Here is a 26,443-nt window from a genome sequence, read left to right on the forward strand (position 1 = left end):
TGGCTGATCCACTTTATACCTCAGTAGTTGTTACAGTTCTGCACATCGCCCTTGTTCTTGAAAATCGGTACCAGTATACTTCTTCTCCACTCCTCAGGCATCCTCTCACTTTCCAGGATTGTGTTAAACAATCTAGTTAGAAACTCCACTGCCATCTCTCCTAAACACCTCCATGCCTCCACAGGTATGTCATCAGGACCAACTGCCTTTCCACTCTTCATCCTCTTCATAGCTGCCCTCACTTCCTCCTTGCTAATCCGCTGAACTTCCTGATTCACTATCCCTACATCATCCAACCTTCTCTCTCTCTCATTTTCTTCATTCATCAGCCCCTCAAAGTGCTCCTTCCACCTTCTTAGCACACTCTCCTCGCTTGTCAGCACATTTCCATCTCTATCCTTGATCGCCCTAACTTGCTGCACATCCTTTGCAGCTTGGTCCCTCTGTCTAGCCAATCGGTACAAGTCCTTTTCTCCTTCCTTAGTGTCTAATCTGTCATACAACTCACCATACACCTTTTCCTTTGCCTTTGCCACCTCTCTCTTTGCTTTACGCTGCATCTCCTTGTACTCCTGTCTACTTTCTTCATCTCTCTTACTATCCCACTTCTTCTTTGCCAACCTTTTCCTCTGTATACTTTGCTGTAATTCCTCATTCCACCACCAAGTCTCCTTGTCTTCCTTCCTCTGTCCTGATGACACACCAAGTACCTTCCTAGCTGTCTCCCTCACTATTTCTGCAGTGGTTGTCCAGCCATCTGGCAACTCTTCACTACCACCCAGTGCCTGTCTTAACTCCTGCCTGAACTCCACACAACAGTCTTCCTTCTTCAACTTCCACCATTTGATCTTCGGCTGTGTCTTCACTCGCTTCCTCTTCTTGGTCTCCAAAGTCATCCTACAGACCACCATCCGATGCTGCCTAGCTACGTTCTCCCCTGTCACCACCTTGCAGTCTCCAGTTCCTTTTAGATGGCGCCTTCTACATAAGTTATAGTCCACCTGTGTGCACTTTCCTCCACTCTTGTACGTCACCCTGTGTTCCTCCCTCTTCTTGAAATATCTATTCACCACAGTCATTTCCATCCTTTTCGCAAAATCCACCACCATCTGTCCTTCCACATTTCTCTTCTTGACTCCATACCTTCCCATCACCTCCTCATCACCTCTGTTCCCTTCACCAACATATCCATTGAAGTCCGCTCCAATCACCACTCTCTCCTCCTTGGGTACCCTCTCCACCACGTCGTCCAACTCACTCCAGAATTCTTCTTTCTCGTCCATCTCACACCCAACTTGCGGGGCATATGCGCTGATAACATTCAGCAATAAACCTTCAATTTCCAGCTTCATACTCATCACTCTGTCTGACACTCTCTTCACCTCCAGCACGCTCTTGACATACTCTTCCTTCAGAATTACCCCTACCCCATTACTCCTCCCATTCACACCATGGTAGAAGAGTTTGAAGCCACCTCCGATACTGCTGGCCTTACTCCCCTTCCACCTGGTCTCTTGCACACACAGTATGCCTACCTTTCTTCTTTCCATCATGTCAGCCAGCTCTCTCCCTTTACCAGTCATAGTGCCAACATTCAAAGTTCCAACTCTCACCTCCACATGCCTACCCTTCCTCCTCCTTCCTCCTCCAGAGGCCCAACAGTAGCATAGTTTCCACCGACACCCTGCTGGTTAACAGTACCGGTGGCGGTCGTTGGTAACCCGGGCCTCGGGTCCGCATATTTGATTTGGCAAAGATTTTACGCCGGATGCCCTTCCTGACGCAACCCTCCCCATTTGTCCGGGCTTGGGACCGGCACTAAGGATGCACTGGCTTGTGCATCCTCAGTGGCTGGGTTAACGTTATAACAAGTGTATTTACTGTGTTGGTCCGGCTACAACTGGACGTTTAAAATCCGTGTAAAGGCGTTGGTCCGGCTGAACTCGACACTTCCGGGAGTGGGACTAACACACCTTTTATATCCGCTTCCATCGGGCCCCGCACCGGCCTAAGCGTTCTGCGCATGCTCCGTAGTTCCCGCGGCGGTCTAACGGTCCAACAGCAACCGGCTGAAAGGGGGCATATCGCCACCTACCGTACCGGGGTCGGACATGCTTCCGTCGATACATCGGTTCTGCCCCGGTTCCGGAACAGTGGGACGGAGGTAGTCCAGTTACGAGGCCTGGTCGAGACTTAACCAGCAGCTCGACTCAGCTGCGACTGTCAGTGATGAACGACAGAACGGGACGTGCAAGAGAGGGAAAGAAGACGGACGCCGTCAGTATGAAAGACACGCGCGCGCGCGTACACATGCGCTCGCTCGCGCTCGCTCGCGCGCACACCCTAATGCTGTGAAACAGTTTTCCATTGAGAGAAGCTTTGTTCAGTCCGAACGGATTCTCCTGATCGACCTGAGTAGTTGTGTAACACAGCCAACCAACCAGGCGACACACTCGGGCTGTGTGTTTGTGTGTGTGTGTGTGTGTGTGTGTGTGTGTGTGTGTGTGTGTGTGTGTGTGTGTGTGTGTGTGTGGAGCGAGAGAGAGAGAGGGGGAAGACAATGGGAGAGAGAGGATTTGTTTTAGTACATTGACCCCATTTAGAACAATTTAGCTTGTTTTTCCTGGTCAGGACAGGACACACAAACACACACACACACAAACACACACACACTCTCTCCCTCCCTCTCTCTCTCTCTCTCTCTCTCTCTCTCCCTCTCCCTCTCCCTCTCTCCCTCTCCCTCTCTCTCCCTCTCCCTCTCTCCCTCTCCCTCTCTCCCTCCCTCTCTCTCTCTCTCCCTCTCTCTCCCTCTCCCTGTCTCTCTCTCTCTCTCTCTCTCTCTCTCTCTCTCTCTCTCTCTCTCTCTCTCTCTCTCTCTCTCTCTCTCTCTCTCTCTCCCTCTCTCTCCCTCTCCCTCTCTCCCTCTCTCCCTCTCCCTCTCCCTCTCTCTCCCTCTCCCTGTCTCTCTCTCCCTCTCCCTCTCCCTCTCTCCCTCTCCCTCTCTCTCCCTCTCCCTCCCTCTCTCTCTCTCTCCCTCTCCCTCTCCCTCTCTCTCCCTCTCCCTCTCTCCCTCTCCCTCTCCCTCTCTCCCTCTCCCTCTCTCTCCCTCTCCCTCCCTCTCTCTCTCTCTCCCTCTCCCTCTCCCTCTCTCCCTCTCCCTCTCTCTCCCTCTCCCTGTCTCTCTCTCTCTCTCTCTCTCCCTGTCTCTCCCCCTCTCCCTCTCTCCCTCTCCCTCTCTCCCTCTCTGATGGTGTGTTTTGTTCGCTTCTGTGGTGATAGAAAGCCTGTTGTTGCAGCAGCAGCAGCAGCAGCGGGGAACATTGACATTGTTTTTGAATTACCCATCAAGCTTTGCCAGTTTCCCACCCCGGGCCCTGCGTGGGCACGTAGGCGGCGGGCCCTGCAGACTGCAGAATAGATGGAATGAAGGGTTTTAATTAAATCAACATTCTCCCATGGACATGTGGCTGAAACTTTGAGGGTGACAGCCACAGAAAGTTCTCACCGGGACAAACGTCCTTGTTGTTCCCAGAGTATTCCCATCCTGTTTATTTGTTTGTTTGTTTATTTATACAACGTATTCTGCTTTCCCGAAGCCTCCTGTGCACGATATAGCAGTCGGGCTCATGCAGAACATACAAGGAATCTGTGTTGATGCAACTGGGGGGAAATTACAGGAAACAGTGACGATAAAAGCTAAAAAGAGCAATAAATAAAACATATATACAAGATAAAATAAAAGCAAAAGTAAGGTACAATAAGGTGCAGTCACCGCCGGTTCAGAGTAGAAACAACAGCCCATGTGGCAGCCCCTGGTGCCTGGCACTGGGTGGCAGGAGTTATAAAAAGTTAAGTGAGAACGTTTAGAAATTATTTACAGAGTAAGAGTAAGAGTTAGGGACAGGGGGGCGTCCGGGTAGCATGGTGGTCTATTCCGTTGCCCACCAGCACGGGGATCGCTGGTTCAAATCCCCGTGTTACCTCCGGCTTGGTCGGGCGTCCCTACAGACACAATTGGCCGTGCCTTTGGGTGGGTAGCCGGATGTGGGTACGTGTCCTGGTCACTGCACTAGCGCCTCCTCTGGTCAGTCGGGGCGCCTGTTCGGGGGAGGGGGAACTGGGGGGAACAACGTGATCCTCCCACGCAAAACATCCCCCTGGTGAAACTCCTCACTGTCAGGTGAAAAGAAGTGGCTGGCGACTCCACATGTATGGGAGGAGGCCTGTGGTAGTCTGCAGCCCTCCCCGGATCGGCAGAGGGGGTGGGGCAGCAAACTGGGGTAATTGGCCGGATACAATTGGGGAAATGAAATATGCAAGGTGTCCATATAAAGAGATCACAGTAGGGACGATAGAAGGGGGGTGGGTGGGGTTGGGTAGGCGGCAGTGTCAGGATCTGTGGATGTCTGGGGGCTTGGTAGAAAGGCCTACTGCTGCAGAGAAGAAGCTGTTCTTGTGGCGCAAGGTTCTGGTTCTGGTTTTTATAGACCTTAGCCTCTTGCCAGAGGGAAGTGCTTTGAGGAGACCATGGCCTGGGTGGGAAGGGTCAGCCATGATCTTTCCTGCTTGCCTCGGTGTCCTGGAGGTGTACAGGGACGGGAGGTTGCAGCCAATCACCCTCTCAGCCGAGCGAATGATACTCTGCAGTCTGCCCTTGTCCTGGGCAGTGGCGGCAGGTACCAGATAGTGATGGGGAAGGTGAGGGGGGCAATTGGACAACTCAGCCTCTGTCTGGGAGGGCCTCACACGGATCACCAGCCGCCCTGCACTCTACTAAGGACTTGCGCCTGGCCAACGATCTGAGTGAGTTCCACCTGGACTCTGCAGGAACCTGTGCCCGGATCCTGTTTGCGGATTTCAGCTCCGCAAGACACGCTGTCCCAGCTGCACATGCCTGTCTCCACCAGCAGGTGTATCACTGACTTCTTATCTGACAGCACGGGAAGCTGGGAAGACACTTCTCTGACTCCCGGACCATCAGCACTGGTTCCCATCAAGGCTCTGTACTTTCCCTTCTTTTATTTGTATGGCTCCCCCCCCCCTCCCTTTTCTTCCCTACAGAGGCTGAGTGGTTTCTGAGAACGGCCGTTGAAGTCTGTCAGAGTAGTCGTTCAGCATCTCTCATCGCCTCGCTGAACCTGTATTTAGACTCTTTAAACCGGACCTCGTCCCCACTCTTAAACGCTTCGGCCTTTTCCGACCAGAGTGTGCAAGTTTAGCTGTAAACAGCGGGTTGTTGTTGTTGTAACTAGCCCGGATGTGTGATGGTACACAGCTGTCCCCCCAGTGTGCTCATCCAGCCCTGTTGGTGGCTGTCAGGGGAACATCTCAGTCAGTACAGTTCAAGCACACGCGAAGATCCTCCGTAGCTTCGCCGGTCCGCCTCTTAAAAGAGCCGCTGCTGATGTCTTGGTGCCGGATACCAGAGGACACCTTCAGAGGTCTTGTGGAGTCCATGCCGTCATGGGTCAGCACTGTTGTAACAGCACAAGAGGGACCTACACAATATGAGGCGGGTGGTTTAAGTATTTTTGGCTGATCGACGTGTGTGAGTGAGCGGTCAGCCAGCCATTCTCCATCAGCGTCCGGCTTCCTCCAATAAAAACACGAGTACCCCTCCCCCCCCCCCGTCCACGCGCACGCGCACACACACGCGCGCTGTGCACGCAGCTCTGTTTGCGTCATTCTAACTTCCTGCCCCGCCCCCTGGCATCTGACACCCAGCCGGTGGACTTTCCTCAGTCCAGTCACACTGCAGTGACCACTTCAGCCTGACCTTTGACCTTTGGCGTCACGTTGTTTTTACATCAAACTTCCTCGTCATCGTGACGGAGTTAGTTCGTAGTTGTGTGGTTGTGTTTGTGCTTCTTAAAACGTGTTTTTTTTTTTTTACGGTGCCTTCCTATGTAGTCTATTCTACGGAATGGCCTGTGTTTTGTCTGGACCCTGACTCTGGACTAAGAAGCCAGCATTCATTCATTCATTCAACCTTTATGTGAATCAGTCTTATGTTGTTTCATTCACTCTCGCTTTCTTCTTTACATATTCATCAGTAAAATACCGCTGTCGTCCATTTCCAGTGGGAACAGTTTGATGTTAGAGCGCCATCTACTGGAAGGTATAGGTAACATTCACAACTACAACTTGTGGAACTTGAACGTTAATGTCGCCTGAAGCCTTTAAAGAGAGGGGAAAACATACAAATGCAAGACCTTTGCAATCCAGAGTCGGAGCCAAATAAACCGACAGGTTGATGGGAATTTTGATCCTTACACTTTACAGTTGTGCTCCCAAACAACGTAAATGTTGTGTATGCAAGTGTGTTGTCAGCATATAGTGTATGTAAACCATATACACCGAGTAACATTTTGTGGCTCTACATGAAGTGGCCCATGAGGAAAGGCCGCCCTGGGTTGATTCTCATTTGTTTGCTGATTTACACCACAGCAGCAGAAAATAAAAGTTCTGGAGTCAAAACTGGAATTTCAAATTTTTACAAACAAAAACGCACCTTCTGGATGTGCTGCATCTGCTAAAATCAAACAGCTGACATTGATAAATAGATAAAAATATATAGTTTTATTTTCCGAGGGACGTTAAAACACACAGGATATAAAATTACAGGGATCGGAAATGGCAAACAGAATTTACATCAAGTTAATTTGTGCTCCTTCGTGGCAGCTTCTACAGAAATGAGGTTAATAAGCCCCAAAGTCCGTTTGGGATGTACGAACTGTACGGGGGGGGGGGTTGTTTTTACACTTACATGTTAAAATGTGTTGAAGATTTCTACATTTGTTGGGACGTTGTCTCGGTGGGTTTTCTGTTTGACAGCTTGTCCACTGGATCCTGCAAAAACTGGTCTTCAATCGCCATGCAAGAAACAGCAAGTACTGACTCAACATCCGGGGTCTCATACCCCCCAACGGTCACTTACATAACGCTGACGCAAGAAAAACATCATTGGTTGGATTTTGTTTTTGAGTCACACTCAGGGACTGGAGACGAGAGTTTACTCCAAACATAACGCCGAGTCACTCCATTTTCCAGGTCTTTCAGCCGCCCCCCCCATCCATCCCATTGCATTCTGCATCAAACCACTTGAAAGTTTTGGTGTTGTCTCTCAACTATCTAAAACAGACAGGTCATAATTACTACATATAATTAATTTCCAACAGTAAGAGAAGTTGTTCTGAGGTGATGTAAGTGTCACGTGCAAAATGGATTTGGGGGTGAAAGACGTGGCTGACGGGGGAACATGACAAGTCTTTCTGTTCACATCGCTAAATGTAGAGCTGTAGAGGAGATGGATGACAGAAGCTTGTAGGAAGGGAAGAAGACTGGGGCAAAGAGGACTTTCACACAGGGAAGCCAGTAAAGGGGACGGACTACAGGTTACAGGACAAAAGTCTTTTGGTGTCTTTTTAAAACGTGCTGGGATGCCATAGTGAGTTAAAAGGAATGCATCACGTTAGAGACAGTTTAGCGCCCTCTGTTGTCGAATTACGGGAAGCTCAGGTTTCCTCAAACGGGAACTTAAAACAACAGAACCTCCTCCTGTCTCAAGGAGAAACTGGATGCCCTCAGATTTAATTCCCACAAGGAGTCACTTGAACTGCTTAATTTGAGGTTTACTTCAAGCGAGACTGCTGACTTTGGCCACAACTGACTGTTAACCGATTGAAGTTGATAGCCATATCAGAAGGATCTAGATTTTTCTTGGACGCGAGGGTGATGATATTGGAGATACGGTCCAGCGCGGATCTCACAGAGATTTGAAAGTGATGCATCTCAAGTCTTAAGTGACCTGCCCAGGGCACTTGTCGGTGTGATTTCTCAGAGACTTGTTGATCTGACCAGGCACAGATGAATCCTCTGTGTCCTGACTTTAAAACACGAGCCAGGACAACCTGACCCCTGACCCCGTCCGGTCATCTCTGGTCAACGGTGAAGAACACAACCATGTTAGCAGATCGATGTACATCTGGACTGAGTTCTCACACCATCTGAAAAATCCCCATATCATCTCAGAGCAGGAGACAGACGTTACTCCTGCTCGGAATCTGAAGACATTCTGGCCAATCAGAATTGTGGCAGGAATGATGATGGTGATGATGAAGACGAGGAAGAGAAGCGCTGCCATTGTGCGGGTGCGAGTCAGTCGACTTTGTATGTGAGAAGGAAGGTGATGATGCCCGTCAGCACTACCATCATTATCACCACCAGGGTCACGAGGAAGGCTCGGCAGGCCGGCCTACCCGTCAGTGTGAGCAGGAACTCGCTCACGCCTCCTTCTGCACCAGTTACCCTGGGACCTCCTGCTGGTGGGCTGGGAAGTCCCACATGCAGAGAGTGGCTAACGGAGTTTAAAGAGGTCAGTGACCTTCGATCCCACCATCTGGGACCTTCAGATGACCTTTAAGACAAGGAAACAATGGTAAGAACATCTGTACTTGGTCCAACAAAGCCCTCTAGTGGCACCCCCTTTTTAATCTCAACTTGTTTGATTTCAGATAGATGGAGTTTCCCCATTTACATAAAACGCCAACTCTCTATGGGCCAATTCTGGTTTTGTTTATTTTCTACAACAAAATATTGCTATAAGTATAAGTGTTGATCAGGTTGTGCGAGTATCAGTGAATCACTCTAGATTTCAAGCCGAGCTTGTCAGCAGAGGACGCCAGACCTTTTACATTCTCACCTGCTGTCAAACGTCTACAGACTGGTCACTGCCAATCTGCAGCCATCCCATGAAGTCAAATGTTTCATAGAAAAGACAAACGTGAGATATTTTGAATTTACCATATTGCAAAGTTTGCATGCCAACTAAAAATCTGACCTTTTGATCTGCAGCTTTCCTTTGCTGCGGCTGTAGCGGACGCTGTAGACTCTCTGCATGGCTGCTGGAAGAAAGGACAGAATATCCGAGTCGGTGGCCAGCTTCGGAAGCCCCAGTGTGGGGAGAGGGGTGAGGAAGCGGCACAGCGGGCACTGGATGGCATTGGGCTGAGCGGACTTGACGTTGATCCGGGCCAGACACTCCAGGCAGAAGGTGTGCCGACAGTGGAGCATCTTGGGACAGCGGAAGATGTTGTTGAACTGGCTAAAACATATGGCGCATTCCAGGTCAGGGCAGGAGTCCTGTGTCATGGATAGACGTGGAGACACGTGGCGGTCCGGGACAAGGTAGGGGTTTGTGGCGAGGGTGATGGGAGGTGTTCCTGTAGTGGATGGAAGCGGGTGGGGCTGAGGTCCAGATCTCAAACCGGCGTTGAGGTCTGGATCAGAGGCCGGCTGGAGGTTTGGGGCTTGGGGAGTTTGAGGTGATGTTTGATGGGAAAGTGGGTTGTGGGTAACAGTGGTGTTGGAGCTCATGCCGGCATGGACGACCGCTGGAGATGGTGGGGTCAGTGATGGGGAAGGTTCACGGGGGTCCAAGTTAGGGCTAGGGGTGGTGCCATTTTGGGAGGTGACACTCAAGTTAATATCTCTGTGGGGATTCATGACCAGGTGGAGATGTGGAGGAGGGGGATTTTTACAGAGGACTGGAGCAGCGATTTAGGGATGAAGGAGAGAACAAAGAGGAGGAGGAGTGGAGGGATGGGAGCAGAGTCATAGGTCACCGTGGGGATGGAGGGAGGGCTCCTCCCGTGGCCTCAGTCCTCAATCAGAGCCTAAACAAAACAGATGTTTAAACCAGCACGTGGTAAAGATGCCACACCGGCAAGACCTGGAAGAAATTGAAAATGTTATAGATTAATAAGGGGGGGGGGGTTACCAGGGCTACAAGGCTACAAGGGTTAAAAAATGAACACGTATAAAAGCAATTTCTAGTAAAAAGGTGATGGATAAAAGCACTCTTGCAGCCAAGACGTGCATGTCTGAAAGCCAGTTTTAAGCAGAATTCCCTCATCATGGAGGATTTCAGGGTAGGCGTCAGAGAAATGCCAAAACAAAGTCAATGTGCCACAGTGTGACCAACTCCTCACCCACGAACCAAACTGAAAGCCATTCAATAGCAAAACACATCAATTAAACAAAACAGTAACGTCTTTTTCTGAAGAGACCTTCAGACCCAGATATCAAAATTGCTGTGGCCTGGACCCGTCCCACACCCGACACGTCATCCGGCCCACCTACCACGTGGAATGATGGCACTTGGGCGGTCCGCTCCCGTTTGCCAGATCTGGGCCAGAACCAAGCCATAGCAATGCCGCATGTGCCACATATTTGCCAAAGATGGCCCATATTTGTTTTGTGATATTTGGGCCATAATCACCATTTACCACACGGGCCACTTCAGGGTCACATCCAGATTACATGTTGCCCAGAGCACCGCATCTTTGCCCAAAAAGGCCCACATGTGATTTGGCATATTTGGGCCATATTTGCCATTATACATGTGGGCCACTTCAGGCTCACATCCATTTTGTCAAGGCTAGAAGAAGGCCATCAGTGCCGCATCACTGCCTGAAGTGGCCCACATCCGGATGCTATCTGGGGAAGAATGCTAATTATGTTAATTCAGCTCTGGGGCAAATGGTGGGCAGCAATGGCTCCATGTGAAATATAATGATGCTCCCCTCTGTTGAAAAAGACGAGCAGGATCTGTTTATGAATAACACAGTGTGCATCTCTATGCTAGCCAGCCCTCATCATGGCTCAGTCTCTGAAAACTTAATACTGGTTAAAACCGAAGCCCAGTTAGGATGACGGTAGGTTCGTTATTTTGCATGTTAACCATAAATTCAGGCGAGCTTGCCCAATACATGTTCTGCTTTTGGCTGATCACACGTTTTGATCTTTCTGGCCAAATGAAAAAAAAACAGTGAAGAGACTCAACAACAGCTGGTTCCTTTGCAGTAATGACCTTGAAACCAATGAAGGGGATTGTGGTTCTGCTGAGATGCTGAGATGAAAGCCATTTTAGGTTTATGGGCAGATTCCTTTGGCTGCATTTGCCTCAGGTCTTCTCCAGCTTCCCTTGGCAGAAACAACCAAAAGTTGAGGGGCTGCGGCCATATTTGCGGATATTGGAGATCAGAGGAAATTGTGACGTGGACACAGGAGGAGTCCTGTATGTGAAGGTCCTCAGTCTTCTAAATATATAGTGTGTACAGGCAGCGGCATTGTAGTGGGGGGGGGGGCTACCAGAGCCTAGAAGGGAGAGGGCGGGGGGAGGGGGGCTCGGAAAGCCCGGAATTAAAAGTTTGTTTTGGTTTGCAAATTTTTATTTCTAACCAATTAGTGCCATAACTTCAGTTAAAATTGGCTCAACACATCGGCTGATGGACTTAAAGAAAACAGTGGAGGCTCTCTGAGGCCCCTCTCACCCCTCCCTGAGGCCCCTCTCACCCCTTACAAAAGGTGCAAAATGGCTTAGTCCGCCCTTCACGAGCGTCTCTCAATGCAGCCCATCTAGTCCTGTCGCGAGTGACTGCTGTTTTCACACTCCGCCCCCTCTTGACCTCCTCAGTGCCAGCTATAAGAAGCTGCTGCAGAGTATGTGGGGAGAAACTTGTCTAGCACTCGGGATTTTCTGCACACTGGCCGTGACTGTTGCGGGGAGGGGAGGGGTGAACGGGCTTTCAGCAAGTTAAACTAGTTAAAACTACCTCAGATCAACGATGTCCCAGGAGAGGCTGAGCAGCCTGGCACTTTAAAGATCTAATCAATGACTTTGCAAACAAGAAGTCCCGTCAGTGGGCATTTGCTGCGGAATAAACGTCATGGGCGTCAGCATCACTACCCCAAGATGCATCAAAGTTTGAAGCGATACTGTACATTTTTTTCCAATCACTGCAAGATAGTTAAGTCAGGTTAAAACAGATTAATGTACTGTAACTGTAAATAACATACAGCATGCTAGAACTCAAACTAAGTGATGCGCGAGAGACAAAAGAGGAAAGGGGCCCTCAGAGACTGCTTACGTATAGGGCCCAGAATTTTGTGCTACATCCCTGTGTACAGGCAACCAACACCAGTCGGTCCAGTTAATAAGAAATAAAACCATTGCAAAGGGGGCCAAAGAGCGGCCCATAGCTTGTGCTGAATGCAGTAAACCTGCGTGTGCTTTAAAACAGCCTGGCTGCAACCAGCATGCAGAAGGAAGCGGAGGGTCTGGGACAGAAACCGCTTTATGAACCGTGACTCTTGCAGTCTGCTTTCCAGTAGTCCCGAGCTTCTTTGTCTCGTCATTAGTCCGGTCTGCCACGGGAATCATTCAGGTCTTCATCCGGGATCAACATGGGTGTCTCCATCATTTAACGACCATTAAGTCTGATCATTGCGGTTTGCTGGTTCTGCTTACCGGCCAGCTTCCGGAGTGAATCCAACTCAATTAAAATAGACACGAAACAAAAATCTAGAACTATTTTTTTTGCTATTTTCGGACCAAAGCACTGGGAGAAAAGAACCTCCACTGGAACGGGAGAGGATTAACGATGTAACGCAGTTTTACGACTCAATCGCGGACGAAGAAAAGAAGGAGACGGACGTTACCATGGAAGCGCAAAGGTCTGGAGGCTGTCGCTCATCCCACGCCGAGGAACGGCAGGACTCAGAGGGACCGACGGCTTATCGGGTTTTTCTGTCGGATCCTCGTGTCTTCTTTAGTCTTTCCTTCCCTCCTCCTCCTCCTTTCTTTTTCCTCTCTTGCTGGGCCTGACCGCACAACTGACGTGAACAGAAAACCGCATCGCGCGCCGACACCTGCCTGCCTGTCAAATCACCGGGGCGCGTGACCGAAGCGTGGCACACCTGAGGAGAGTTGACGCTGATCACCCGAGAACCTCGTTACACGTCCACCCTCCTCACCCCATCCAGCACACGGCTGACCTGACCTGGTCCCGACTCACTGCAGCCTCCCGTTTGTAAACTGCGTTTTTCTATTAAGTGTAAACTACTAATAAGACACGTTAGCCCCTAGCTAGCTAGCGGGTCTGACCCTTTAGCCGAGCGGTTAGCGATGTCGCCTTGTGGTGCAGTACACCCCGTATCGAATCCCGCACCGGGCAAGAAAATAACCGGTTACATTGGTAGCAGCGGTGGGATCCGGAAGTGTGTGGATCCTCAGAAGTCTCTTCGGAGCGCGGGAAGAACCAAGCGCGAGGGCGCGCTTCCGGGGAGGGTGACGACTGTAAACTACTAATAAGACCCTTTAGTCGAGCGGTTAGTGATGTCGCCTTGTGGTGCGGTACACCTCGTATCGAATCCCGCACCGGGCGAGAAAATAACCGGTTACAGTACCTGTATCTATTTTGTGGAAAGAGTTTATTTTCTTGTGTATGAGCACATGCTTCTTTTACGAAGTCAGAAGACATCGCTAGCAAATTGCTAATCGCAAGCTAATATTCTCCACCCATGGCGTACGGGGTTCTAAATGACTACACTTGACTAAATGGTGGAGAAGATTTAGCCAAGTGGTGCCAGCCTCTGGCCTTCTGTTACTGTCCAATCCCCGCCCTCTGCCGTGTTTTCCCGCTCGCTGCTGGAGGGGACGGGACGCGGGAGTCAGCTGGCCGACATCATTCTCCTTGGACGCTGAAGACGACTTGGCCACCATCACCCACCTCTGTTCTTGGGTCACTTGAGTATCACAGAACATATTTCTTTGGTATTGAGCGCTATAATTTATTTTATTTGGGTTTTTTTTGGGGGGGGGGGTTCCCAATTTTTGTTTTGTTTCAACTGTTTATTGGGAGTGTTTTCGCCCTTTCGAGGAGTATCAAATCAAGGATAAAGACATTATTTTCTGGAAGTTTTAACTGATCATTGTTCTACAACAGTAATAATTTCACTTTTGATTAAGACTGAAAGAAAAATATATGGTAACGTGCATGGATAAGACGACACGCTGGCGGCCGGCGCGCGGGTCTGACCTAACAGTCTAGCGGTTAGTGGTGTCTCCTGCGGTGCGGGCGACACGGGTTCGCTTCCCGGCCGCGGCAAATTCGCTACACTATTGAACAAGAATTTTTAAAATTTTCTTTATAGCTAAACTATTGTCGTTCATTCATTCTCTTTCATTTTTAAGTCATAACTTTTACATTACAGCCGAAGATAGTTTATTTTATTTTTATTTATTTTTTTGTGCGTTTACTTAAAAGGCTGACATTCATTAGAGGGAAGATAGGTTCCAGTCCATTAGCTGATTATTTGGACATCAGCAGCACGCTACAATTTAAATCTGGGCTCATCTTGATTTATTTCTCTTTAAAGAGGGACAAATAGAGACTTGGTTACATAATCGCACCCCATATTGTCTCTGTGGGACCATATTTTAAGAGAAATAAATCAAGTATTTAAGTAATCTATATACAGGATGTATTTCTGATAAGGAGATAACTAAGAGGTCAGGTGTTCTGGACCTCTTAGAGTCAGGTGATGAGGTCATGGCCGATAAGGGCTTCCTTATCAAAGACCTGCTCGATGAAATAGATGTAAAACTTGTCATCCCTGCATTTTTAGGCCCAAGTGGACAGTTTAGCTGTGATGAGCTCACAGACACACAGAGTATTGCTGGCTTGAGAATACACGTCGGACGGTCAATAAGACGCATAAAGGGGTACCACATTTTTGATGGAGTCATACCCCTTTCACTAAGTGGAACAGTCAACCAACTGTGGACTGTGTGTGCTCTCCTAACACATTTTCAGGGACCACTGTTTTAAACCTTTGTTAAATTCAGCTGACAAGAAAATAGTGCACACAAACCTTAGCTGGATTGAAACACATTCAACTTCATTTCAGTACAGTCCCATTTTTTAGCCCACACCTTGAGATGAGCAATCACTATCTTAGTTTAGTCAACAATTGATGATTTGAGTTGGTAGCAAGTTCCAGTTTATTGCTACAACAGAACGACAGTGGACCCAACATATTTTAGTTTAAAATGAACCAACAGTTTTGTTAAAGTTAAAGGACAAAGAATGAAAATATTGTAGATGGGACAATCTAATGTATAAATATTGAATGTACAGTATAAAAATGAAATGTATCTTATTTTTTATTTTATTTTGATTAAACAGCTTCTTTGAATACAGCCCTGTGTGTGTGTCTCCTCACTGGCACAGGAGAGGCAGAAAGTACTGGAAAAAGAAAAGATCCAGCTTAGTTTTCATATTGTGGTAAATGACGGTAGGTGCTCGAGGTTGGTAGTCCAAACCATGTTTGCTGCTGCTGGCCCCGGCTGCATTGATTTCCGATGAGTAAGAAGGGGGCGTGGCTAAATTCCCACCACTTCTTTTTTTAATCCAAGATGGCCGCGGCGTGAAATGGGTGTATTGATTTCCGATTGAGTAAGAAGGGGCGTGGCTAAATTCCCACCACTTTTTTTCCCCTTCAAATCCAAGATGGCCGCGGCGTGTCCATTCTTTTTGTCTGTCCAATTTTGTGAGCACAGTGTCCCCTGGGCTCAGTGGGGGCAGAATCCTCACTCCATTCCTGCGGTTGTAGTAATATGCCTGCGTCTGTTTAGTTGTGGCATCGGCCTTTTTAATTTCATCTTCATCGGGCCAGTTTGGTTTCAGATTGTCCTGCAGAGTGGGTAAAGTGGTCCTGAGTTTCCTACCCATAAGCAGTTCGGCCGGACTGGCTCCAGTAGAAGCTGAGGGTGTGGCTCGGTACATTAACAGAGTGAGGAGGGGGTCTTCCTGTCTTAGTATCCCTTTCACTATCTGGACAGCTCTCTCTGCATGCCCATTGCTCTGAGGGTAGTGTGGGCTTGATGTTACATGGACAAAATCATAGTCCTCACTAAACTTCCTCATCTCTGCTAAGCTAGTTGGGGTCCATTATGACTCACTAACACTTCAGGGAAGCCATATCTTGCAAATGTAGCTTTCAGCTGAGCCACTACCTGACTGCTAGTAGTTGTTGGCAGATTTCGGATCTCCAGGTATCTACAGTAATAGTCAGACACTCTGAAGTAGTTTTGCTTTTTAAACTCACATAGGTCTATGGCAGTTTTCTGTCATGGCCAGGATGGGAGCTCACTTGACATTAAAGGCTCCTTTCTCTGTGTGTTCTTGTTTTCTCGACAGAGTGCACACTGCTGTGCTTTTGTTGTGATGTATTCTGACATTTTAGGTTACCAAACGGATTGGCTAGCTCTTTCTCTGCACTTAACTAGACCCAGGTGCCCGTCATGGATTCTCTCCAAGATCCTCTCTCTCATAACTGCAGGGATGACAATGCGACTTAGCCCCCTAACTCAGATAACTCCCCTCTCACCTGGTAAAAGTCTCTGACTGTCTCAGGCACCTTCTCTGCATACTCAGGCCATCCGTGCCTGATGAAACCCAGTACTGTCTGGAGTTGCAGATCCTCATCTGTTTTCTTTTATCGCCTTCATTCTTTTGGGTGTAGCTGGCATCTGGCACATGACAGCATCATCCGCCACATCATCGTGGAAAGCTCCATCTCCAAAGCGCTGCTCTGCCTCTAGAGAGAGCATCGGCCACTGCCAGCATTTTGCCTGTGCATATTCAGCTATGCCATTGAAGAGCGTTAACCTCATTAACAGCCTCTGGCATCTGATGGGAACCTTGTCCAAGTCTTTGCTGTTCATAAGAGGCACCAGAGGTTTATGGTCAGTGACAAGCCTGAAGCTATGAAGTCCGAACAGGCACTTCTCAAATCTTTCACAGGCCCACATGCTGGCCAAGCATTCCTTTTCGATTTGGGTGTACCTTGTCTCCGCGTCAGGCACGGCTCCAGGATTTCAGTTTTGGGTGGGTCAGGCCGATTATGGATGGGCCTGGAATTCCCTAGGGGCGTCCGGGGACATGCTCCCCCGGAATAAAAATGTTCAATATTGATATTTTAAATGCACCAATTTGGTGCATTTTGAGACCAAAATCGAGCTAGATAGAATAACGAATGTAATCACAAAAAAACCCTCATAATTCATGCAACATTGACAAAATGAGCCAAAATGTTAAAAATTACTCAGTGCAAAATGTATGTTGCTTGAACAGCAGCAGTACCATCACTTGCCAACGTTGAAAGCCAGTGAGTGACCATTTTGAACTATAATTCTATCACTGACCGACCAATAGAGGGCGCAACAGGTCTGTGACCAAGCAACCACAGCCCAATCAAAGGCCCCGTCCCGATACCCACCCTACGTGCTACCTAGTGGTGCAGTTTGGTATTACAGCGTTGCGTAGGGCATGCAAAGTTCCCTTTGGGAAGGAGCTTTAAATGAATTGAACTGGGACGCCTGAGTAACGCGAGCAGAGCAGCGAGCCAGTATTCAGAACTCGCTCATAACGTCATCTGTCATGTGAAGACATGCGTGTCTCATGAACTTGCTTGCGCATGAACATCAACATATAAAATTATGTTTATAAAAACTATTTTTAGCACAAAATCATGCGATTATTGACTGATTTCAAATCATTTATGACTAAATGAAAATTTGTAAAAAATAATATATATATAATATTTTTTTTGGGTGGGAAAATTGTAGGGTGGGCCTGGTGAAAAGTGGGCGGGCCTAGGACCGTCAGGCCCACCCATAGCGCCGTGCCTGCTCCGCGTCGCTTAGTTAATGTAGTAGAGGAGGCAACAACTTATGATTTTTTTTCACACTTAAGTTTTCAAAAAGATATAAACATAACAGTACAACAACATCAACACAAAAAAGAATACAGTAAAATATACCATCCATCCATCCATTATCTGAACCGTTTATCCTGCTCTCAGGGTCGCTGGAGCCTATCCCAGCAGTCATTGGGTGGCAGGTGGGGAGACACCCTGGACAGGGCCGAGACACACACTTACACACGCGAGCGCGCACAATTTTATATAGCCGATTCACCTGACCAACATGTCTTTGGACTGTGGCAGGAAACCGGAGCACCCGGAGGAAACCCATGCAGACACGGGAAGAACATGCAAACGCCACACAGAGGACGACCCAGGATGACCCACCCAGGTTGGACTTCCCCGGGGCTCGAACCCAGGACCTTCTTGCTGTGAGGCGACCACGCTAACCACCGTGCCACCGTGCCGCCCAGGAAAATATGCAACAGGTAAAAATATTTTTTTTAAAATAACAAAGAATAACAATAAATAGTTGTCTGGAAATATTTCAATATTCACACAAATATTTTAATTATGGATTAATTTAGTCAGTGTCATTTCCCGTATAAATGTTCAATTTCCCAGTTCTTTTTAAATATATTCTCTTGGACTCTCAAAATGTCCACTTTCCCATAACACAAATGTCTTGGACAATTTCCGTCCACTGTTCCTGTTTTGGGGTGTTAACATTAAGCCAGTTTGTGGTAACGGCTTTCTTACTTTCTGCAAGTAAAACTTTAGTCAAGTAGAGAGCTTCTCTCTTCACAGCATCATCAATGTTACTGAGATACATCACCGGGCAGGTATTTGGGATTTCATATCCCCAAATACTGTTGATACCTATATTAACATTCTGCCAATACAGCCTAATCTTTGTGCATTTCCAGGAAATATGTGTGTGGTCAGACTCCAACACTGTTGTTGTGCAGCAAGTTGCCTGCTTTTTATTTCGGGTGTTATGAAAAAGCGAGTTAGATTCTTCCAGCAGAATTCCCGCCATATTTGTGAGTTTGTGGATGTACATTGTGTGTCACACAATTGATAACCATTCTTCCTGTTATCTGAATCTTTAACTCTGCTTTCCATTTTGCTTTTATGTAGAGCATTGAATCCCCCCTGCTTCCCCCCAAAGCTTGGTACAAAGCAGGGATGACCCCTAAGCCCCTTCTGTTTGTGTGCATCCACAATCACCCCACTCACATTATTTGAGGTTTCATCTGGTTCCCACCTCATCTGTTTTGTGAAGTAGTCTCTTAACTGCATGTAACTAAAAAAAAATATTTGTTTTCGAGATTTTTGCCTTTAAATCTTGGAAGCTCATAAATTCACCATTTTCTAGAACTGTACACATTGCCGTAAGGCCTTTTTGTGCCCATTCTTTGAATGTTGGAGCATACACCCCAGCTTAAACTTTGAGCCATATGCAAACCTCCTCAGTGTGTGAACCCCTCTCTAATTTATATTGTTTTACTATAACATTCATATTTCTAGCGTAAATGCTACTGTTGGATCCATAACATGTTTCATTGCCCCTATCAGATATTTGTCTACCACCAAATCTGGGTCTGGTAACCCTGTATCTCCCTATAACCCTATCTCTGTCTCTGTCTGTCTGTGTCTCTCTCCGTCTGTATGCATCTGTCTCTCTGTATGTCATTCTGTCTGTGTGTCTCTGTGTCTGTGTCTGTCTATATGTCTTTCTGTCTGTGTGTCTCTCTGTCTGTATGTCTGTGTCCCTGTCTGTCTGTCTGTGTCTTGGGTCTATCCCTGTTTGTCTGTCATTACATCTGAAAAGAAATCATACTGAAAAACAGACTGTAAAAAACAGATGTAAGAGAATAAAAACACAAGGCAGAGGAAACACAGATAATCTCTTTACTGTTTAAGAAGACATTTCAGGACAAATGCAAAAAAAATTTTTTTTTCATAACTATGAAATGGAGGATCACAGTGCACACCATTTAGCTCTTTAAAACTTTGTTAGAACTGAGTTATTTGTTAAAATTTACTAATTGGGAAAATAGGTTAACTTTCCATGCAGGACATGGGTTGTGTGCATAGCTTAAAACCCTCTTTCCAGACCAGGAAAATAAAATTCTATACTACACATAAATAGAATCTGTCAAAAAGATTACTAAGGGCTGTGATGACGTAGGCCCGGACCCGCTTCCAGACCATGTAGACAGTGGTTTCACCCAACGTGTGATAATACCTAACCCAATACCATGAGATAAATACAGATAAACTCTAAAAACAAAGTACTCTACTGGAATATAACTAGTGAGTAATTTTACACAATGTGCTGGATTTCAACCACTGAAATACACTGAAACCATCGTGTTCTTGTGTGAGACGGAACCTTAGAAACTCGACTGTGTGCTGCCTCCTCGTGCAAGTTCCCCACTTAAACTGTCCCTCTTCTCCAAGTCAGTCTACACAGAACCCTAAAAACATTATTTCTGACAAATAAACGCAAACCCCTAACAAAGAGAGACCTCGCCCTTTTCCGCTGCGATTTTCAAGGATTTTTCTTAGAAAAAGTGGCACTGTTACAAAACGAGCGATCGCCACACAATTTAAGAAAAATGTCACCTCATTCAAAATGTTCAGGAAAAGCTGATTTTGCATTGGAACCAAGAGACAGGATCTCACCACCGTTGTTTTTCTCACATTAAGAAAAAAAAATTAAAATTTCCTGGTAAAATGGACATACTTGCTAATAAGTTGCTAAAATTTAGTACATTCTGTTAATATGAGAAGCATAAACCAGCCCGCTGGTTAACAACACGATTCTTTGCTTAGGTTTGGAACCGTTGAGCAACGAAGGGAATTCAGATGCGGTCTCTTCTCCGCCTCTTTGGTGTTTGCGCCATAGAAAGAGGATGTGAGTGATGATATCTGTCTGCAGGACCTGAAAAAGCATCCTCTACTACAGGGGTTCTCCAACCTTTTGGGGTCAGGGATCCCTTACAGGAGAGAAAAACTTCTAAGGACCCCCTCATAATCGTAACACTAATTAAACGTATGCTTGACTCCCATTTGTACTCTTAGATGCTATTGGAAAAATTTGTATTCTAAAAATTTCAACCTAAATACTTCACACCTGCTTCATCGTAATAAACAAAAACACATTTCAATTTGAATCATGTTAATACCACTTATTCCCACTGGGTGGGAGTAATGGACACAATATGCTTGTTTTATTGGCACAAATGGTCCCCCTCTGTAGATATGCACTTCTTCTAGCCTAGGAACCAGATGAATTCGCATTTGTGAATTGGTCTGGCTCATCTTGGTTCATTTTCGATTTCCAAGGGGCGTTATCAATGGACCAGAATGCCTCAGGCCACAACTGACTAGACCTACAACCAATTGGAGCAACGAAACGTGTGACATAGCGCTTGAACTTTTACTAAATCCTTTCGGAAGTACGGCAAAGACATCTTCCTTATCAACAAACGCTTTAAGTGCAGTTGTTTGATATTCTTTAAGAGAAAATATACCATCTAGCTCATTTAATACTGAGATCATGGATACAAGAGGCTGAAATGAGTTTCCTCCGTAGGGTGTCTGGGCTCAGCCTTAGAGATAGGGTGAGGAGCTCGGACATCCGGAGGGAGCTCGGAGTAGAGCCGCTGCTCCTTCGCATCGAAAGGAGCCAGTTGAGGTGGTTCGGGCATCTGATTAGGATGCCTCCTGGGAGCCTTCCTTTGGAGGTTTACCGGGCACGGCCAACTTGGAGGAGACCCCGGGGTAGACCCAGAACTTGCTGGAGGGACTCATGTCCATTCTGGCCTGGAAACGCCTTGGGATCCCCCAGGAGGAGCTGGAGGCATTGCTGGGGAGAGGGACGTCTGGAGTGCCCTACTTAGCTTTCTGCCACCGCGACCCGACCTCGGAGAAGCGGCTGAAGATGAATGAATGAATGAATGAATGAACAATAGTGGATTCAACAGACCGTTCCACTTCAGCCGCAGCCAACGGCGCTCCTCTGTATGTCAGTGTTGGTTTTTTTTCTCCCCCACCTGCATTCCAGGAACACCTGCCCCTACTCTGTCTGTGACTGGCTAACCCTATCCCAAACCCCACCCTAACCATAACCAATGGAGGTAACGAGTACTAGCCAATCAGAGGCAGAGTTCCCGGACTGTGGTTGGAAAAAAATAAGGCTGTACGTCATTGTATCAAACCCGCCCCGTATTAGATAAATGGTTGTGATTGGCCCAACCCGGACCAGGTCGGCTGGAAATTTGTCTGAACGGGGGGGGGGGGGGGGGGGGGGGTGACCAGACGTGTGTGCCAGAGGAAATGTAAAACATGAGCTTGCAGGCTCGTCTGGTTCCCAGGCTAGCACTTTTTAATGATACGGCACAATTTTATAGTTTATAGCAAATGATTTTGCAAACCCGCTCGCTACGCCCACTTCGAGAGTCACTGCTCTAGTAAACAATCAAGGGCCAATCGCCCGAAGCCAACAGCAGACCAAAGCTGTGGGCCAACGACATTTCTGTGTGGAATGTTCCATAACAGAACCAAGAGTAGCGGTTTTCAAACTACAGGTTACAACAACGTCCCTTGTAATTTAACTAGCTTAAAAAGAGCGAAACTGGATCCCCCCCCCCCCCCCCAAAAAAACAGTTTCTCTTGGGGATGAAGCCTAAGGTGCAGCAATAATTCAGAAAGCAAGAAAACAAGTGTGAGCTCTGGAAAAAACTAAAGGAACACGTGCGTTACAACGTGACACAACAAACGAAAAGCATCTCTTCACCACTGCCAGCACTAACAAATCAGTCAACCTAAAGCTCCGGGGTCATTTAAGAGAAACTCCCACTTTACAGCTGTGGTCTGTAACCCTGTGCTACGGAGGGGCCGTGGCTCTTTCCAACCAAACGCCGCGGCGACTCAATTCTCCAGTTAGCACATCTTACAGAGAGAGCAGAATTAATCACTACCATCTTCTGGTGCAGCGTTCAGGGGGGAGCAAATATCTGCGCACTCGTGCTGGCACAGCGTTCGACACCGCCGCTTTTAGAGGCACTGTGGCTAAACTGGACCTCCCCGGTCAACGGGATCGGTCCACACACGTGAACGAAAAAAGGCACGGTTCTCACATCTCTGCACATTGTGTCGCAGTGGTCGAACCCCTCGAGAGACGCGTGGTTATCCGATGTGTTTAGGTATCGCCGATGCGAGGACGCTTTCGCCCTGCTGGTAAGCAGACGTTGCACGCATTGTGTTTAGTTTGTACTGCGACAAAAGTGAATGTGGTTCTAATCACTGTGAAATGGATGTCTTTCATCAGAGTTGAACCCGGAACCATGAACGCAGAAGTCATGTTCTATCATGAAAGTCAAAAACATCACCCGGTGAGTTGTTAACCACGACTCGCGTGTCCACGTCTGCACCCGGATGCACAGCGACACAAAGGCAACGCCGACTAAGTGTGTCCACAGGTAAAGGACAACTCGTCACGACAGTTTGACAGCAACCAGAACACCGGCAGGAAAAACGTGTGGCTGCAGAGTTGTCTATCTCGCTAACTACTAAAAGCAAATCCGGAGAAGCAGGAATTGGAAAGTGGACCAGGACGGGGGGGGTTTGTAAGGCAGAGATCTGGACCGACCTGTCCTGCTGACCCAGTAAGTTCCACCGCCTCTACAGAAGCTGTGAGGTCCTGCAAATATGAAGAGGAAGAGTCAAGAGTAACCTTGATTATAGTACTTCCCGCATTTTCAGCTACTTTATGGAGGTTGACGGCCCATCGCACCATCCAACACAGACGTGTATTTGATGGTATAAAACCCATAAAAAAGAATAATAGAAATGGCTGACGTTTGCCCGAGTGTAGCAGGGTATAAAAAAAGCGTAAACATATGGCAGTGTGAGGATGGGGGGGGGGGGGGGGAAGACCCGCTCATACGTGACCCTAAACACCAACGGCACGGCTAAGTGGAGCACAGGAAACATGCGACGACACGTCTGGACATAAAGTGCAAGGTGTGACACGGGGGGCTACGAGCAACCGGACGGTAAACGTTGGTGGTGGCAGCCGGGGTTAAGTTCTCCTCTCACAGCATCAGGTCCACTGATACTCCAGGAAAACCCCGGAGATGCAGGAAGACAGCGGCCGGTCTGCGGGCAGCTAGTGGCTCTCGATCACTACCGGCTCATAGCCGCCAGCAGACACCCTGGAGGGACGAGAAGACACACGACAATGAGACCAAGACTTTGTGTGTGCATCGGATGGGGGCTAATCAATGTGGGGGGGTTTTCGCATGTGAGAGCAAGACAGAACATGAAAGAAGGACAGACAGAAACAGAGACTACAAAAAAGAGACAGACGGAAAGGAAAAACTCCCACCTGTTTCCAAGTCTTATCCCACTAAGCGCAGTGGTCCCGTCTCTGCTGACGAACAGGCGGAGGTTACTGTCTGGAAAGGAGAGACAGGCCAGAGGTCAGCGGTGGAACCCGACGCCAGTGAACAGACCACACAGACTCGCGTAGTTCCACGGTACAAACTCAAAAGTCCACGTCGGAATCGGAATCGTGATTGTTGGCCATGCAGGTTTGCGCAAACATGGAATTTGACTCCGGTTCCGTGGCTCTCTCTAGTATTCCACGTGAAGTACACCACCGCAACACAACTCAGATATGTACTTAGTGACTCATCCAGGTGAAATGAGAGGCGATAGAGTGCAGTGGTGCAGGGAACATATCAGAGATGCTGAACTAGATGTTAGCAGGGTACTTGCATACATGCCTGAGGTAGATGGACATGGCACATGGTATCCATGTGTACACATGGTACACATGGTACACAGACCACGGGACCTCTTAACAGACCGGCCATACTGTGCACGTTGCTCAGCGAGACCTTTATGTCGTCCTTCCAGCAGTCTACCGCTGGCTGTGCTCCCGTCGTTACCTTCAGTGTTGTTGATGTCGGCAAAGTTCTGGCTCTGGACAATCTTCTCCACGATGTCGTCGGCGTCCATGCGAGTGTCGTTCACCCACGTGGGCTGGCTCTCCACCGAATCCTGCTTTCTCCTGGGTGCCGGCACATTCCAAAGCGAAACGAGAATCATAACAGTTACTGAAAATCCCAAAGAACTGCCTTTTACGTTATGCGGCTGTGCTCGTACGGGCGCTGCGAGCAGGATTACAGCTTATAAACAGCAGACACACGTCTCGTCCATTGTTCTGGACATTTCTCACTCGCCGATTCTTCATTCAGACATTTTTCTAAATCTGTTTTTGACGCCAACCTCGTGTGCCTATCCGTAATATATTTACATAAATGGATGGGGTGAGAGAGGAAGATGCAGAGGACAGGAATTAGGACACGGATGATCCACTGTGGCGCCCCCTAACGGGAGCAGCCGGAAGTGGCAGTAGATATTTTTGTTACTTACACTACTGCCACTTTTGTTTTCTTAATTTGTGAGTTGCGTTTAAAGGTTAACTTGACTAATACGCCGGGTCACCTCCCTGGTAATGTGAAGACAAACTCTGATAATGAAACGACACACAGGAAGTCAGTGTATAGTAGAGGGTTTTGCACCTTGAGGGCCGGTTAGGGGGTAAGACGGGCCGTGGGGGTCGCGGGGGTCTCTCCGGGCGACCGGCATCCTTCTCGCCCTCTGCGGGCAGGTCCACGGTTCCGCCCAGACCCCCGGAGGCGCTGCTCCCTGTGGAGGTGTTCCGGCGGTGCGTCAGGTCAGACAGACTGGATGAACAGGAGTGCTCGGTGCTGTAGCCTGTAGAACAGCAGGGAGGTGAGACGGTTTAGAGACAAACGCGTCGCAAAGACACTTGCGCAACACCGCCGCCAGATGGCGCTAGAATCGCAGAACTGGTAAGAAGCCAATGCTGTAGAGACCAGCTGTATGCAGATGTACCCTGGTTGTGAAAATGTCAGTGCTTGCTTTTTGGGCCCTGTTCATAAAAATACGGATCATTCCTTTACTGACCATGTTGAGATACTCTAAAAGATACGCTGTTGTTGTTGTTGTTGTTGTCGTTTGCTGCTGTAGAAAGTGTTTGTTGTCCTCTGCGTTTTCGATTTTGTTGCTCCCAATCAAGTTAAACATCTTGTGTGTGCAAACGTAACAGAGCTGAAGCGAAGGTCTCTGCTGTGTGTGAATTTCGACACATAAGGCAGCTGTAGCCAGTATAAGGTATCATGGAGCGCCACATGTGGTTATCCGGTGTACTGCGGGTCTGTGTGTGTTTGAACCTGCCGTGTTGCCGAAGCTAGTGTTGCACGAATCGGGCGGGTTGCATTGTGCAGGGAAAAAAAATCATCTTGGGCAGGTGGACTGAATTTGGGCTAGTTTTCCACGATCTGTAGTATATTTGGATGCAAGGAGTGGAGGTGACAAAGGCATTTGAGTGTAAATACTTGGGGTCGACTGTCCAAAGTAACAGGGAGTGCAGGAGAGAGGTGAAGAAGAGAGTGCAGGCAGGGTGGAGTGGGTGGAGAAGAGTGTCAGGAGTGATTTGCGACAGAAGGGTACCAGCAAGAGTTAAAGGGAAGGTTTACAAGATGGTTGTGAGACCAGCTATGTTGTATGGTTTGGAGACAGTGGCACTGATGAAAAGACAGGAGGTGGAGCTGGAGGTGGCAGAGGTGAAGATGATAAGATTTTCACTGGGAGTGACGAAGAAGGACAGGATTAGGAACGAGTATATTAGAGGGACAGCTCAGGTTGGACGGTTTGGAGACAAAACAAGAGAGGCAAGATTGAGAAGGTTTGGACATGTGTGGAGGAGAGATGCTGGGTATACTGGGAGAAGGATGCTGAATATGGAGCTGCCAGGGAAGAGGAGAAGAGGAAGGCCAAAGAGGAGGTT

At 48.0% G+C, this 26,443-nt stretch overlaps 1 protein-coding gene across 1 annotated transcript in view; it reads right to left on the reverse strand.

Annotated features, from left to right (window-relative positions):
- Positions 1 to 21,870: 21,870 nt before the first annotated feature.
- eeig1a (estrogen-induced osteoclastogenesis regulator 1a) overlaps positions 21,871 to 26,443 on the reverse strand; it is a 46,102-nt gene continuing 41,529 nt past the window's right edge. Inside the window, exons 8-11 of the mRNA XM_056284068.1 lie at positions 25,152 to 25,347; positions 24,516 to 24,637; positions 23,951 to 24,020; positions 21,871 to 23,777 (exon numbers count right to left, since the gene is read on the reverse strand). Coding sequence (XP_056140043.1) covers positions 23,732 to 23,777; positions 23,951 to 24,020; positions 24,516 to 24,637; positions 25,152 to 25,347 — 434 coding nt within the window. The 3' untranslated portion in view covers positions 21,871 to 23,731. The remainder of the gene's footprint in view (positions 23,778 to 23,950; positions 24,021 to 24,515; positions 24,638 to 25,151; positions 25,348 to 26,443) is intronic.

The sequence above is a fragment of the Lampris incognitus genome, chromosome 1, assembly GCF_029633865.1.
Source record: "Lampris incognitus isolate fLamInc1 chromosome 1, fLamInc1.hap2, whole genome shotgun sequence".
NCBI lineage: Eukaryota > Metazoa > Chordata > Actinopteri > Lampriformes > Lampridae > Lampris > Lampris incognitus.